This window comes from Pelophylax lessonae (assembly GCF_965119305.1).
Source record: "Pelophylax lessonae genome assembly, chromosome: 4".
NCBI classification, from domain to species: Eukaryota; Metazoa; Chordata; class Amphibia; order Anura; family Ranidae; genus Pelophylax; species Pelophylax lessonae.
Genome location: NC_138771.1, coordinates 343603127 through 343619717, shown reverse-complemented (window position 1 = coordinate 343619717; position 16591 = coordinate 343603127). Strand labels below are relative to the sequence as shown.

At 46.3% G+C, this 16591-nt stretch overlaps 1 protein-coding gene across 3 annotated transcripts in view; it reads right to left on the bottom strand.

Moving 5' to 3' along the window:
* The window catches only part of PPP2R2B (protein phosphatase 2 regulatory subunit Bbeta), a 599706-nt gene that overhangs the window by 95538 nt on the left and 487577 nt on the right, over positions 1-16591 (bottom strand). For all 3 annotated transcript variants that reach the window (XM_082253120.1, XM_082253121.1, XM_082253122.1), the window contains one exon: positions 6120-6285. In XM_082253120.1, the coding sequence (XP_082109246.1) occupies positions 6120-6285 (166 nt within the window). The remainder of the gene's footprint in view (positions 1-6119; positions 6286-16591) is intronic.

Sequence of the window (16591 nt, the reverse complement as noted above, 5' to 3'; positions counted from 1 at the left end):
CGGATGACGGAGGCATGTAAACTGACCACGGGGTCAGGGCTCATCAGCCATAATAAACTGTGGTCAGTTTACAGGGGGGAGGGCATAGCCAGGCAGGATCAGCTAGGTATTTCATGTGATACAGGGGGCCAAATTACACAGCACAAGCACAGTGCTGTGTAACGTGCTTTAAGGATCCAATTTTTTAGGGTAACAAACACTAAGATTTACGGTTGCCGAAGGGGGAAGAAAGCAATAGGAATGAAAAAGACTGTGCAGAGGGAACATAGATTAGGGAGAGAGAAAGAAAAGCAGGAGAGGAGACAGGATAAACTCTGCCACCAGGGTTAAACAAACAAGGATAGTGCCTTCTCTTTTTTCCCCTGATATTCTCTACATAAAAGGATAGCGTCTTGTCTCTTTCCCCTAATAATCTTTCTCCCTTCAGCACGGTAAAGCATCAGTCAGTCTTCCTTTCTAGACAAGCCAAGGCATACAATCATAGGTGTAAATTTACATTACAGAAAGTGATATATAGTTTCTGAGACTCAGGAGAAGGAGGGTTTCCAATAAGGAAGGGATTGTTCTGGCATTCAACAAAAAGGCAGCCTTCTGCAAGAACCACCCAAAATAATGCTGGAGGCAATTTACAGCACACGCTCATTTTGTTAGCATAACCTAATGTGGAAGTTATGTTCTTTTTATTTACTTCAGTTACATTGGGGGGGGGGCTTCCTAAAACTGGAGCACACACAATGTAATGCACCTGTGCATAGTAACCAATTACCTTCTAGTTTTTATTTTTTGTTAAAGCTTTATTGAACAAGCTAAGGTTAGAAGCGGATTGGTAACTATGTATGAACAGCTGCACCAGATTCTGTGTGCTCCAATTTTAGTAAATCTCTCCTTTAGTATGCCAATCTACATGCCCAGGGTGTGATAGCTGATCACATGTACAGTACCATGGCAACTGACTGCAGATCAGAGACTAAGATGGCAGCTTCCAAGGAAGTAAAGGATAGGAGGGTTTAGTTCCTCTCCAACATTCATGGTAATGATACATTATCTAGATGTATTATTGCAGATGCCCCCAAGAACCTTCATTTACTGCAAGTATAAAAAAAAAAAAAAAAAATCCTCTCATATTCAATTAGCAAACCGCTAAGCTGCATAGAGAAACCATGGGCCATTGTCAGGGAAGGTATTTTACTATAGATCCTTACTGCTTATGACTACCTGGAGGTTCAACTTTTTAAAAGGTTAGTTCACTGTTACCAAGGCAGATAAGGGGCATTTGTAGATAAAAAAAAACAAACACTGTGTGGCTTGCTATAGGCATAGACCATTTACATGCACAAACAAGGTCCATAAAGATGTGGATAAGCGAGTTTGGGGTGAAGGAACTTGACTGGCCTGAGTCCTAATCTCAACCCGATAGAACGCCTTTGGGATGAATTAACCACTTGCCGACTGGCGCAAGTACATATAATGCGGCGGTCAGACCCTCCTGGGCAAAGTGACGTACCGGTACGTCACTCGCCCATGAGCCTCAAGGGGACGAGCGCGCGCCGCCGGAGCAGCGCTCCCGCCCTCGCTCGTTCCCGGACATCCCCGCGCAAGTGACCGGCGGCTCCGATGTCCGCCGGCCACTCGCGATCTCGCTGGAGAGGGAGAAAGGCAGGCGGCTACTGTAAACAAAGCCATCTGTCATTCTCACTGAAGTAACTGCAGAGACTATACGATCCATATATGTAGGATCGTATGTCTCTGTGGTTACATCACAAGCCAGTTACATCAGTTAGAATCACGCCCCTAGGGACACACTTAACCCCTTGATCACTAATAAAGTTAACCCCTTCCCTGCCAGTGTCATTTTTACAGTAACAGTGCATATGTATAGCACTGATTACTGTAGTAATGTCACTGGTACCCCCAAAAGTGTAAAAAATGTCAGTCAGGGGTCCGATCTGTCCACCGCAATGTCGCATGTCCCGCAAAAAAAAAATGCAGATTGCCGCCATTACTAGTTAAAAAAAAAATAATAATAAAAATGACAAATCTTTCCTGTAGTTAGTAAACGCAATAACTTTTGCGCAAACCAATCAAAATCCACTTATTGCAATTTTTTTTACCAAAAATATGTAGCAGAAAACAAATTGGCCTAAAATGTTAAAAAAAATTAGATTTTTACATTTTTTTTTTTGGAGAATTTCATATAAAAAAAAAATGTGAAAAATATTGTTATTTTTTCAAAATTGTCGCTCTTTTTTTGTTTATAGCACAAAAAATAAAAATCACACAGGTTATCAAATACCACCAAAAGAAAGCTCTTTTTCTGGGAAAAAAAGGACGTCAATTTCATTTGGGTACATTGTCGCACGACCGCACAATTGTCCGTTAAATTCACGCAGTGCTGAATCACAAAATAGGCCCTGGTCTTTGAGCAGCCAAATCCTCCGCTTAAGTGGTTAAAGCAGGGATTGCGAGCCAGGCCTTCTCTTCCCCATCCACGCCTGACCTCACAAATGCGCTTCTGGAAGAATGGTTAAACATTCCCATAGACACACTCCTAAACTTTGCAGCTATAACAGTTTCAACTCTTCTGGGAAGGCTGTCCACAAAGGGTGAGCCTACTCAATATTGAACCCTATGGACTAAGCCTGAGACCGCATTAAAAGTTCATGGGCATGTAAAGGCAGGCGTTCATGGGCGTGTAAAGGCAGGCGTTCATGGGCGTGTAAAGGCAGGCGTTCATGGGCGTGTAAAGGCAGGCGTTCATGGGCGTGTAAAGGCAGGCGTTCATGGGCGTGTAAAGGCAGGCGTTCATGGGCGTGTAAAGGCAGGCGTTCATGGGCGTGTAAAGGCAGGCGTTCTAATTCTTTTAGCAATATAGTGTACCTCCTAAAGTCTGACAAGAACATTCCCAGGAGATTCCTAAGTGAGGCTTAGCCAATAGCGCTCACCTCCATCTCAGGAGTGAACTCTCAAACACTGCTACAGCATTAGGGGAGGGAGAGAGCATGTGAGGGGATCTGAATCATAAAAAAGTTCACTCCTTTGATGCTGGCGGTAAGCAGTGACTACTAGGCCTCACTTGGCAACATCCTGTGAGTATTCCAGTTAGGCTTTGGGATGTAAATGGCCCACACCCAGTAACAGAACTGTAGCAAGGGCATAGTAACTGTAGTATACATACTACATCTAGCATACATAGCACACGATGCAGTTTCTTTTATCAGATGCCCCTTCGCGGCATCTGCAGTTTTTTTGTAAAGGCAAACTAACCCTTTAAATATATTATTTACTTTATACTTCATTTATATTCCCCACATGAGTCTAAAATACAGGACTCAAACAATAGAGGTGTTTTATTCGCAAGTCTGAGTTTCCTAAACAAAGCGCCGCTATTCCTCCAGATCATGAAAAAAAAAAAATGATATACAAAATTCTCTTTTTCCACAACATCATAGTCAATCGTTGATTGGTCTCCTGCCCTGCTTGCCTGAACAAAGCCCCTTAAGGGAGCTCATACAAATGCAATAACACGGTACATTTAAAAAGAATAATTTTAACTTCCTGCCGATGCTGAAAATGTCACTCAGATCGTTGAGATAATATCTCTGTTAATCAAAAAACTATTTTAAAACTCAATTAACAGAACATTACACCATGTAATTAATCTGTATTCTTCCCACAATGTGCCCCCCGCCTCCTCGAACATATTTAAGGGGACTGTGAATTGTATTAAAATGATCAATTGACTAGCTGCTAACTCACTTCTCAGAAATTCTAACCTTTCACTGCAAAGTAATTACATAGGAGCATATGTTTTGGAGATATGTTTAATCCCTTCACTGAGGAAGAACTCCGGTTGCTAGTGGAGGACTCCAGGATAAAAGGCAAACTGTGCCCCTATTAAAACAGGTCTGATAAAATGTGCAGGAGTAGATCTGGAGATCAACGTATACTTTTTTTTTTTTGCTTTGAGCATGTACTATTTTTTTTTTTTTACTTCCCCCAATGGAGAAGGATTTTTAAAGCCAATCACTAAAATCTCAAATTCTTTATTATGGTAATGCAGTTGTAAAAGTTGCAAAAGTCATTTTCAATATTTTAAAATCTGCAGCTTTCATTAAAACAGAATACCTGGTGACCCTGCCCAAAAAGGTCCTTGTTCAGGCACTTCCTGCTATAGGGTGACAATTTTGTTCAGTTTTCTCAATTGTGCTCAGCATGGTTACTCCATCGTACTGATCAAGATTCAAACCATGTATGGGCAAGCTGAATGTACCCAAGTTGACTGCTCAACTTGGGTACAACCAGCCTGTTGGATTGCACATGTGATTATTTCTAGTGGCTATTATAGCCGCTAGCAGTAATCACTGTGTTCTTCCGGCTTCCCCTGCTGGGAGAACACAATGGCTCTGTGGAAGATATTACCCCATCAACACCGACTGGTTGCAGGAAAGATAAATCGCTCTGTCTATGACTAGCTTTAGCAAACTAAATGTCAAAGTTATGGTTTACATGTACACTTGTCCTAAAGAATCTAAGCGGTGCAGTTGATAAATGCAATGTAGAATGCAAATTAAACCTGGACATGCACTAAAATAGCCTGCCCACTCAGTGCTTTATTTTTCTCTAGGCATTGCTGTAGTTCACCATACCAGGGGTGGACTGACAACTCAAGGGGCTCCCCAGGCAATAGGAGATTATGGGGCTCCCCTGTGTCCTGGCCACACTGCCCACATTACATATGTTGGTCCCTACCTCCTTTTAGCTGCAGAGGCAGCAGCTGAGGATGTACACTTGCTGCGGCAGGAATTATATCCAGTGTTGCTTTTGGTGGGTGATTGCGACCCATTCAAGTAAATAGGGCCAACCTGCAAACACCCTGCAACCTTGTGCAGTTGTAGGATGCTAGTGTGGGATCCAAGAGGTTAAAGCAGGTGATGAGGTAGCAATACAATGCCTCTATCACCTACTTTAACCACTTGGTCGCTGTACTGCGCAAGGTTGCACTGCCTTTGCAGAGCAGCTCCATGCCACGCATGACAGGGTGTGTAATTCCTGCTGCGGCTGCAACATGTGTACACCCCAGGCAACTACAAATAAAGGGGGTGTGGATGGGGTGGGGGTAAAAACAGGGCTAAACTATGTCCTGAGCTCCCTATCACAGTTGGTTTTCAAGGAACCTCTTGAATGAGGACTGTGTGTGTGTGTGATGGGGACAGAGAGGGGGGCCCGGGATGAGAGCAGAGAGGGGGGGCCCGGGATGAGAGCAGAGAGGGGGGGCCCGGGATGAGAGCAGAGAGGGGGGGCCCGGGATGAGGGCAGAGAGGGGGGGCCCGGGATGAGGGCAGAGAGGGGGGGCCCGGGATGAGGGCAGAGAGGGGGGGCCTGGGATGAGGGCAGAGAGGGGGGGCCCGGGATGAGGGCAGAGAGGGGGGGCCCGGGATGAGGGCAGAGAGGGGGTTCTAGGACGAGAACAGAGAGTAGCAGGTGGCATGTCTGATTTGGGGAGAGGGGATCAAAAGGATATGTGCTGAGGGGGATGCTTCTGGAGTGGAGAGGACTTATGGTAGGGGGGGTCAGACTTGAAATACCCCCCTTACTAGCATAAGTCCTTTCCCCTCCAAAAGGTACTCCCCCCCCCCCCCCCAGCACGTATCCTCTTGCACCCCCTCTCCCATCACTTCTGCATGTTTGCATCCTAGTTACCTGCCCACCCCACCCTTCCTGCTTGCTGTCACCCTCCTCTATCCATAAACTATGCACATACCTCAGATAATCAGCATGGCTCGTGCGGTTTATTGCCCCTCCTCCCCCGTTCCTCCTCCTGTCTGTACATTGGAGCCCAGGAGGAGGATCTTCAGTGAGCTCTCTGTATGGCGTGTAGCCTCAAGAGCGAGAGATGCGGTGTTGGCTGCTACAGAGGGGCGATCACTGTGTAAGGGAGCCTGGGCACCCCTTAAGAGGTGCGGGGAAGGTGTCCTGAGTGCCTGACAATAGACAGCCCCTGGCAAGCCAGTTACCGGAGCTCAGTGCTGGAACTTGTTCTGGCACTGGGCTCTGGGATAAGTAAAGAAAATATGACCCAACCTATTTACTATAAGAATCAGAAGTGGTTCAAACCTTACCATTGGTGGACAGCAGAAAATATGCAGCATTCTGCTGGGGAAGCCATCTTATTTTGTTTATTTTCTCTTCAATCTCTAAACTTTTCAAGTAATCGAATTCTGGCTCGTGGCTCTGGAAGGTGCTGTAAACATTATATTCTCCTCTTCTGTGAGGCTGATTTTTGCTCTGCCAAAACAAAAAAAAAACACAAAACTAAACATTGACACGTCTGGTTATTAACAACACAAAAGGAAATATACTATTCGTCCACACACAGTATCTCACAAAAGTGAGTACACCCCTCACATTTTTGTAAATATTTTATTATATCTTTTCATGTGACAACACTGAAGAAATGACACTTAGAGCTACAATGTAAAGTAGTGAGTGTACAGCTTGTATGACAATGTAAATTTGCTGTCTCCTCAAAATAACTCAACACACAGCCATTAATGTCTAAACCGCTGCCAACAAAAGTGCATACACCCTAAGTGAAAAAGTCCAAACTTGGCCCAAATTGTCAACATTGTATGTGGCCACCATTAGTTTCTAGCACTGCTTTAACCCTCTTGGGCATGGAGTTCACCAGAGCTTCACAGGTTGCCACTGGAGTTCTCTTCCACTCCTCCATAATGACATCACAGAGCTGGTGGATGTTAGAGACCTTGCACTCCTTCACCTTCCGTTTGAGGATGCCCCACAGATGCTCAATAGGGTTTCGGTCTGAAGACATGCTTGGCCAGTCCATCACCTTTAACCTCAGCTTCTTTAGCAAGGCAGTGGTCGTCTTGGAGGTGTATTTGAGGTCGTTCTGTTCTGCGTCCCAGCACCCAAAAGGGAGGGGGATCATGCTCTGCTTCAGTATGTCACAGTACATGTTGTCCATTCATGGTTTCCTCAATGAACTGTAGCACCCCAGTGTCTGCAGCACTCATGCAGCCCCAGACCATGACACTCCCACCACCATACTGGACTGTAGGCAAGACACACTTGTCTTTGTACTCCTCGCCTGGTTGCTGCCACACACACCATCTGAACCAAATACGTTTATCTTGGTCTTATCAGACCACAAGATATGGTTCCAGTAATCCATGTCCTTAGTCTGCTTGTCTTCAGCAAACTGTTTGCGGGCTTTCTTGTGCATCATCTTTAGAAGAGGCTCCCTTCAGGGACAACAGCCATGCATACCAATTTGATGCAGTGTGTGGCATATGGTCTGAGCACTGACAGGTTGACCCCCCCACCCCTTCCACCTCTGCAGCAATGCTGGCAGCACTCATTTGTCTATTTCCCAAAGACAACCTCTGGGTTTGACGCTGAACACATGTACTCAACTTCTTTGGTCGACCATGGCGAGGCCTGTTCTGAGTGGAACCTGTCCTGTTAAACCTCTATATGGTCTTGGCCACTGTGCTGCAGCTCAGTTTCAGGGTCTTTGAAATCTTATAGCCTATGCCATCTTTACGTACAGAAACAATTCTTTTTGTTCAGATTCTTAGAGCGCTTTTTGCCATGAGGTGCCATGTTGAACTTCCAGGGACCAGTATGAGAGAGTGAGAGCAATAACACCAAATTCAACACACCAGCTCCCCATTCACAACTGAGACCTTTTAACACTAACAAGTCACATGATTCCGGGGGGAGAAAATGGCTAATTGGGCCCAAATTTGGACATATTCACTTAGGGGTGTACTCACTTTTGTTGCCAGCGGTTTAAACATTAATAGCTGTGTGTTGAATTATTTTGAGGGGACAGCAAATTTACACTGTTATACAAGCTGTATACTCACAACTTTACAGCAACTTTACTTGTAGCAAAGTGTAATTTCTTCAGTGTTGTCACATGAAAAGGTATAATAAAATATTTACAAAATGTGAGGGGTGTACTCACTTTTGTGAGATACTGTGGCCAATGTTGACAATCTTCCAAATTATTTAATACTGGTGTTTATCATTAAAGGATATTGTTAACATGGTATGAAACCCAAAACTAAAACTGCAATATATTGTAGCTTACCAATCATTACATGTGGTGGCTGCATTATTGTTTTCCCCTTGTGATTTGACCAGTAACAGACCACTTGTTTTTAGAGTGCCTCCACTCTGGATGAAAGAAAACCGGGAACTGAAGCTGAACTCCAGCTAAAACTTTAAGTAGTTACAGCAGTTTTTTTCACTCCTGGGGGCAGGAGGGCATTTTAAAATATCCTTCCATTTGCGGTGCTCATGTGTGCCCTGTAGAGCTCACAGTGGCACTCTGTGATCTACTGTGTCCAATAAAACACTCAAATCAGGGTAGGGTAGGGGAGTCAATGAAACGGGCCCTGTACCATTTTATCGCTGTGACCAATTACAGCAACCCCATTGTATGCAAAGGCTGCATATTGCAGTCAGCACTCAGCCAAATATTGATTGGCTGTGAGGGGAAACAGATCGTTACCCCAGTGAAGAGGGACACTGGCTGGCTGCATTGGCATACAGTGTCACCAGAGCAGAAAGTCCGTATTCCCAATCACTTGGCACCCCAGTACAGTGTCACCATACAAATGCAGCCAGCCAGTGTCCACCTTTGTTGATCACTGGGGTAATGATCGGTTTCAAGCGGCAATGTTCTTAATTGCTAGCCATGCCACTTATTTTTACTAGAGCCTATGCAGCCATTAACAGTGCCCATTGCCTGCAGTCACATCAGTACAGTGTCATCTGAACCAGTGCAGCCAGCAACAGCATTCCTGATCACCAGTGTGCAGTGATGTCTCTGTGTGCTGCCTGTACTGACCCTGGTCTATTTATGGATAAAATTGGTCTGCCGCCTGGACCAATCCTTTGCCTGTTTGTTGACCAAATCTCTGCCTGCCACCTGAACGGACTCATCTGTACATCCCACTATGTTCCTGGGTCATCAGTCAATGCCAACCCCTATAGAAAACTGCACCCCTGGAATCACAGGAACTCCTTTGTTCACCCTTTATTCAGCCTCTTGTACTTCCTGGCCAGAAAAAAAAAAGCATTCCTATGGAAAGCCACATACCAGTAGGCTAGGATTGCTTGGCTTATAGAAATGGGGACTCCCATAGGTGATGCTACACTAAGCTTTATTCAATGACCCCAAATTGTGATAATAGGGTTGCGCTAATCGTATATTAACTAAGAGATTCTTAATATATCCAGTATCTCCAGTAGCAGCTAACACACGAGTCCTTTCACTACACTTAATCCACATTAAAATAAATAAATAGTGCAGCGCTGCTGTAAATTCCAAAAATTACCTTATATAGTGGAAATGAAAAGAAAAAAGTGGTACGCTCACATAAATGAGCACTTGCTCATTTATGCGAGTGTTCCACTTTTTTCTTGGTTTTGGGATTAAACTTCATGCAGAGAGCACTAGATCTTTTGTTTTTCATTTGAAATCACCATATGCTATCTGTTCCAGTGACTGAGAGCTGACAGGAGAATATTGAAGATACGGGGAGACAGATCGCTGCAGATACCAAACACTATCCCCAGAGGGGAACAGCTGATTATGACCCACTGGTGAAACAGGAGTGATAATGCGAGGTGAGCGTTTAGATCCCACAGGTGGAGGGATTGGCACATGCGCTTTATGGATTTGTTTAATTTACATCATGGTGGATCACACTCAAATGAAATTATTTTTTGTTTGGAATTATAATTGGCTCATTGAAGCATATTTATGGACTTTTTGCACTTTATCATACTAAATTAGTTTACGAACACTTTGCACTTTATGTAGTTACTCGTTTTTATTGTATGTATTTTTGCACTTGAGAAAATTTTATATATTGGATTTCACCTATTTTAATAGGTATTTACATGAGCTGCACTGTTTAAGGTAATATAGGGAGTATAGAGCAGCGCTGCACTAATTTTTGGTTTTATATTCAATGACTACTCGTACAGAGGCGGGTGCTACAGTAAACTGTTTTTGATATGTTGGTTCATTTTGTCATATGTAAGATACAAGGTCTGGTAGACAATTTAAAAGTTTTAAAAGTGAAGTCTAACATATGTGGCATCCCCATACTCAGGAGGAATAACAGAGTATTTTGAGGTGAATTCTAAGTATGTCCATGTGGTGTGTGAGAAAGAGATCTGTGTGTAAAAAAACAAACATTTTAATTTATCTTCAGTTTTTAGGAACTTGTGGCAAAAATGTGATCTTCAAATGAATGCCTCTAACTCAACAACCTTGGAGGGTCTACTTTGAAAATGTGGTGATTTTGTGGAAGTTTCTCCTGTCCCGGAACTTGAGGGCCTCAAGACATGTGACAGGTAGTCAGGCAATCAGATGCATTGCTTATACCCAGTGGTGGGATTCAGCCGATTTGCACCGGTTCCATAGAACCGGTTACTAACTTTCTGCAAGTTCGCAGAACCAGCTGATCCCTCTGTGCGTCTAAGGACGCGCAGTACAATTGAATGTACCGCGCAGCCGCAGACGTGGCGGCCGGGAAGCAGAGCAGTGGGCCCCGACCTGCCCATTCTGTGACAATAGCGAATGAAAATTCGCTATGTCACACGGATCCTCCTCCTGGCCAATCAGGGCGCGGGTCTTCCCGCTTCCTGATTGGCCGAAAGGCAAACCCCGTGCCATTGGACGAGGAGGCAGGAGGACTGAGGACTCTGAGACGCGGGGAGCCGGGGACTGAAGAGAAGCCGTCCGTGAGGTAAGTGCATGGGTCTCGCGGGGGGATCGCTGGCACTCTGCAATCATTGGGTGCAATGCTGTGGCGCTCTGCAATCATTGGGGGCATTGCTGTGGCGCTCTGCAATCATTGGGGGCATTGCTGTGGCGCTCTGCAATCATTGGGGGCAATGCTGTGGCGCTCTGCAATCATTGGGGGCAATGCTGTGGCGCTCTGCAATCATTGGGGGCAATGCTGTGGCGCTCTGCAATCATTGGGGGCAATGCTGTGGCGCTCTGCAATCATTGGGGGCAATGCTGTGGCGCTCTGCAATCATTGGGGGCAATGCTGTGGCGCTCTGCAATCATTGGGGGCAATGCTGTGGCACCCTGCAATCATTGGGGGCAATGCTGTGGCACCCTGCAATCATTGGGGGCAATGCTGTGGCACCCTGCAATCATTGGGGGCAATGCTGTGGCACCCTGCAATCATTGGGGGCAATGCTGTGGCACCCTGCAATCATTGGGGGCAATGCTGTGGCACTCTGCAATCATTGGGGGCAATGTTGTGGCACTCTGCAATTATTGGGGGCAATCCTGTGGCACTCTGCAATTATTGGGGGCAATGCTGTGGCACTCTGCAATGATTGAGGCAGTGGTGTATTTAGGTTTTGTGCTGCCCTAGGCCTGACTAAACTTGTCCACCCCCCAATTTAAATATGACCCACCCCTTCCTGTAAAGGCCACACTCCTTCCTGTTTATGACCCGCCCTTTCATCTGTAAACCACAGACCACAACCACAGACTATCAGAGCCAATCAGTGTCGCCTTATCAGTGCAGCCTCATTAGTGCCCATCAGTGCAGTCTCATCAGTACAGCCTCATCAGTGGCCATTAGTACAGCCCCATCAGTGGCCTCAAGTGCAGCCTATCAGTGCATCATATCAGTGCCCATCAGTACAGCTTATCAGTGCCACCTCATCAGTGGCCATCAGTGCAACCTATTAGTGCCCAACGGTGCAACATATCAGTGCCCATCAGGGCACCATATCAGTGCAGCCCCATCAGAGAAGCTCATCAGTGCCGCCTTGTGCCCATCAGTGCGGCCTTATCAGTGCAGAATAACAGTGCTGCCTTATCAATGCAGCCTCATTAGTGCCCATCAGTGCAGTTTATCAGTACCCACAATTGGCAACTGATTAGTGGTCATCGGAGCAGCATATTAGTGCCTATCAGTGCAGCATATTAGCGACCATCAGTGCAGCATATTAGCGACCATCAGTGCAGCATATTAGCGACCATCAGTGCAGCATATCAGAGCATATCAGTGCCCATCAGTGCAGCATATCAGTGCTGCCATATCAGTGCAGCCCCATCAGTTCTTTAAAGATATTTGGACTTGCGTTTTCTGCCACTGATTGTAATCATAGGATTATGTCACTTATTTGTATAATAAATAGGAAGTCCAGAGCCATTATACAAATAAGTGAAATAATCAGTGGCAGCAAACACAAGTCCAAATTTTTTGCTGCCCCCCACTACAAAGTGCTGCCCTAGGCCTGGGCCTTGTTGGCCTAGGCCAAGGTACAGCACTGGATTGAGGGCAATGCTGTGGCACTCTGCAATGATTGGGTGCAATGCTGTGGTCACTGTGCATTGAAAGGGGGCACGCTGGTCTCTCTGCATTGAAAGGGGGCACGCTGGTCATTCTGCTGGGAAAGTCAGAACTGGTTACTAAAATTTTTGAATCCCACCACTGCTTATACCCCTTGAAAGCCTGAGGCCTCATGAAAACTGAGCATTTGCCCAGTTCTTAACACCTTTTCTCATGGCAGGAGAAAAACTTTGTTAAAAACATGCCTAAAGCCACACTTTGCTAAACTTATTAGGCACGCTAGACATGTGGGCAATCATTCATCTCACTGGTCAGAAAATTAATTGATATATGCTCAAGCGATGTGTCTTGCACTTCGGCGTGTTTGGCATTTTTTCTGCTGGAACACTCCGCTCCTGAACATGCAAGTGTTTTTTTTTTTTTCTGCCTCTAGCCGCTCCTGCCTCTAAATGCCCATGTGTGCAAGGACACATAGGCTAACACGGAGGGGCACTTAGAACCAGTGAAAAAAAAATGCTCTTAAAAGTGGGGTCTTTGAAACCCAGTGTGCATGAGACCTAAAGGTGCTCTTTGGATTTTGGGCCCCTCTATGCATCTAGGCAGTCAAAAAGTTACACATATGTGGTAACCTGTTAAAATTACAACTTTGTGAAATAACTGGATTTTTGTCTTACCATAAAATCCTTTTCTCTGATGCTCATTGATGGACACCGCTTCATCTCTTCATTGACCGCTGGGTTATGCTGCCCCCTACAGGAGTAGGACACTAGGTGGAAAAGAAATGACTACGCCTATAGGGCAGTCCCAGGGGGTATACTCCCACTTCCTGCTATAGGATCTCAGTTTTGTAATGAGCAGGGTCAGAAGAACAGATAACCCAACTCCACAGAGGGGTGGGTGCTGTGTCAGTCAATGATTATCATGGAAAAGGATTTTATGGTAAGCCAAAAATCCAGTTCTCTCTTTCGTTCATTGACGGACACAGCTTCATATCTTCTTTGACCGTTGGGACGTCCCAAAGCGGTGTCATCATGAGGGGTGGAACACAAATGACCGAATTAAAAAAAAAAAAAGCGCTAAATGTAGCCAGCCAGGTAACCAGGGGCTTAACCAAGAACAACTGGAGCTCACCTATCAGGAAAAAAATAAAAACACACCCTCAAGAGGCCATAGCCTCTGCAACAGCGGCCTGCAAAACTTGGCATGCAAAGGCAGCATCTGCAGATGCCAGGACATCCACCTTGTAAAACTTTGTGAATGTGTGCACAGATGACCAGGAGGCCACCTTGCAAACATGGACCACTGATGCCAGATGACGGAAGGCCCAGGATGCACTAAGTGCCCTTGTAAAATGCGCCTTGACAGGGAAAGGAGGAACCTGACCCTTCATGGAATAGGACGGGACCACTGTCTGCCTGATCCATCTGGAAATAGTCACAGCAGACGCAGTCTGCCCCTTACGAGAACCACCTGTAAGGACAAAGAATCTGATTTTTAAATTGACTCAGTCGCTGTCAAGTACACCCTGATGGCTCAAACCACATCGAGGAAATGCAAGGCAATTTCCTTTAGGATCTTTGGGCTTAGGAAAAAACAAAGGCAACACAATGTCCTCATTCAAATGGAAATCCCAGACGACCCCAGGAAGGAACGACTGACAGGGACGAAGGACCCCCTTTTCCTTGTGAACAACCAGGTGAGGCGGCTGACAGGACGACGCAGCCAGTTCTGAAACCCTGCATGCAGAAATAATAGCCACCTTCTGTAAAAGAGTAAGCAGAGGAATCACAGGAGTATCTTAAAATGTCGGTTTTTGAAGAACCGACAGCACCAGATTAAGATCCTATGGCAGTACTGGGAACCTTACCGGAGGAGCCAGATGACGAACTCCCTGCATGAAAGCGTGGACCAAGGAATTTGCGGCTAACGGGCATTGGAAAAAAAAATTGCCAAGGCTGAAATCTGACCCTTGATGGTGCCCAGGGCCAGGCGCTAATCTACACCACTTTGTAGGAACTCCAGCAGACGTGACACCGAAAAGCAACGGGGGGGGGGGGGGGAACCCGCCGAGCCTCACACCAAGTAATGAACGCCTTTCCAAACTCAATGGTAAACCTTCCGAGAAGTAAATTTTCTAGCTCTTAACAGAGTAGGAATTACAGAATCTGACAACCCTCTATCCTTCAGTACCTGGTTTTCAATAGCCAGGCCGTTAAAGCCAGCGACTGTAAAGCAGGATAGAAGATCAGACCTTGAGACAAAAGATCTTCTCTGAGAGGGAGCCGCCAAGGAGCATTGGCGACCAGTCTTACAAGGCCCGCATACCAGGACCATCGAGGCCAGTCCAGGCCACCAGAATGACTGGAATCCCTTCTGCCTCGATTCTGCGCAGAAGTCTCAGAAGCTGTAATGGAGGAAAGGCATATATTAGACAATACTGGCACAAGGGGGCCACCAGAGCATCTTTGGCGTTTGGTAGAGGATCTGGAGACCTTGCCACAAACCTTGGAACCTTCCGGTTGAGACGAGGCAAGTTGGTCCACATCCGGAGTCCCCCACTGGAGAGACAGTTGTTGAAACTCCTCCGGGTGGACCATTCACTCAGGCTCGAGGTAGTCTGCCGTTCAATTTTCCAGCCCTGGGATGTACACAGCAGAGACGGCTGGAACATATCATGTCGAATAACTTAGAATGCAGGCTACTTTTGCCACAAGGGCACTCTTTGTGCCCCCTTGATGATTGACATATGCCACAGCCGTGGCTTTGACTGACGATCCATCTACTGGGACAGGCAAAACCTAATCGCCCAAATTTCTAGGATGTTGAGCGGCAGACTAGACTCCTCCCGAATCCAAACTCCCTGGGCCGATTTCGTGCAAGGTGGCGTCTGTGGAGATAACTCTCCAATACAGGGGAAGAAAATATTTTCCCTGCTGAAACGCCAGGGAGTGGAGCCACCATAGCAAGGCTCCCCTCGTACTCTGGTTCCATCGGATCAGATTGTCCAGGGACCGAGGATTCTTGTTCCATTTGGCCAGAATCTCCCTTTGCAGTGGTCTGGTGTGAAACTGAGCAAACAGAACCCCTCGAAAGTAGAGACCATCAACCCCAGCACTTGCATGCAAGTCCTGAGAGATGACCAGCAATTGGACAACAGGAGCCGAACCGCATGCTGCAATTTTGGCAGTTTTTCCTCTGGGAGAAACACCCGAGCCAGGGCCGAGTCCAACGTCAGGCCCAAGTATTCCAATCAGTTGGATGGGATCAGAGCAGATTTCTGAAAATTCAGCATCCAGCCGATCTCTTGTAAGGTTTGTACAGTGATGTCCAAATCGTCTTGTAGGACAGGCCAAGACTCAGAAGGATATTGTCCAGGTACCCCAGTACAGCAATTCCCCTCTGTCTAAGCAAGGCAAGCACCATGGCCAAAACGTTTGTGAACACCAGAGGAGCTGAAGCGAGACCAAAGTGTAACGCCACAAATTGATAATGCTCCCCCACAGCAAAGCAAAGAGAGGGCTGATACCCGACATAGCTTGGGATATGAAGGTAGGTGTCCTAGATATTGATAAAGGCTAGAAAATCCCCTTGATGAAGGGATGCTACTATGGTGCAAATGAACTCCATTCTGAGTTTCTGAACCCGCACAAAGCGGTTCAAGGCCTTGAGGTCCAAGATTGGACGGACCTTGCCCTCCTTCCTGGGTACAGTAAACCGGTTTGAATAAAACCCCTGAAAACGTTCTGACTCTGGAACTGGCACAATGACACTTTGCAAAAGCAAATCCTGTACCGTGACACTTTGCAAAAGCAAATCCTGTACCACTTCGAGAAGGTCCTGCCGCCGATCCGGAGACAGGCGCATGTTGGAAGGAAAGAACCTTGCCGGGGGCAAGGACCAAAACTAGATCTTGCAAACGGACTGGACCAACTTGTGAACCCATTTGTCTTGAATGAAAGAGATCCACGGTACGGGTGAGGGCGCCCCTTCAGGCAGAGGAGGGCTTGTCTATGGGACCAGTGGAGCCCGCCTTAGGACTTACCAACCCAGGGTCTCTTGGAACACCCCAAGGCGGCACGGGAGGATTTAGAACCCTTGTCCTGCACCCCCATGGGACGAATAGACTGCTTGCCGGCTGAAAAGACAGGACCACGTTTGCGGTGAAGCTTTCTGCTTTTTGTGACCTGCGGAAGCAGGGTGCTCTTACCCCCCATGAGACCTTTAATGAT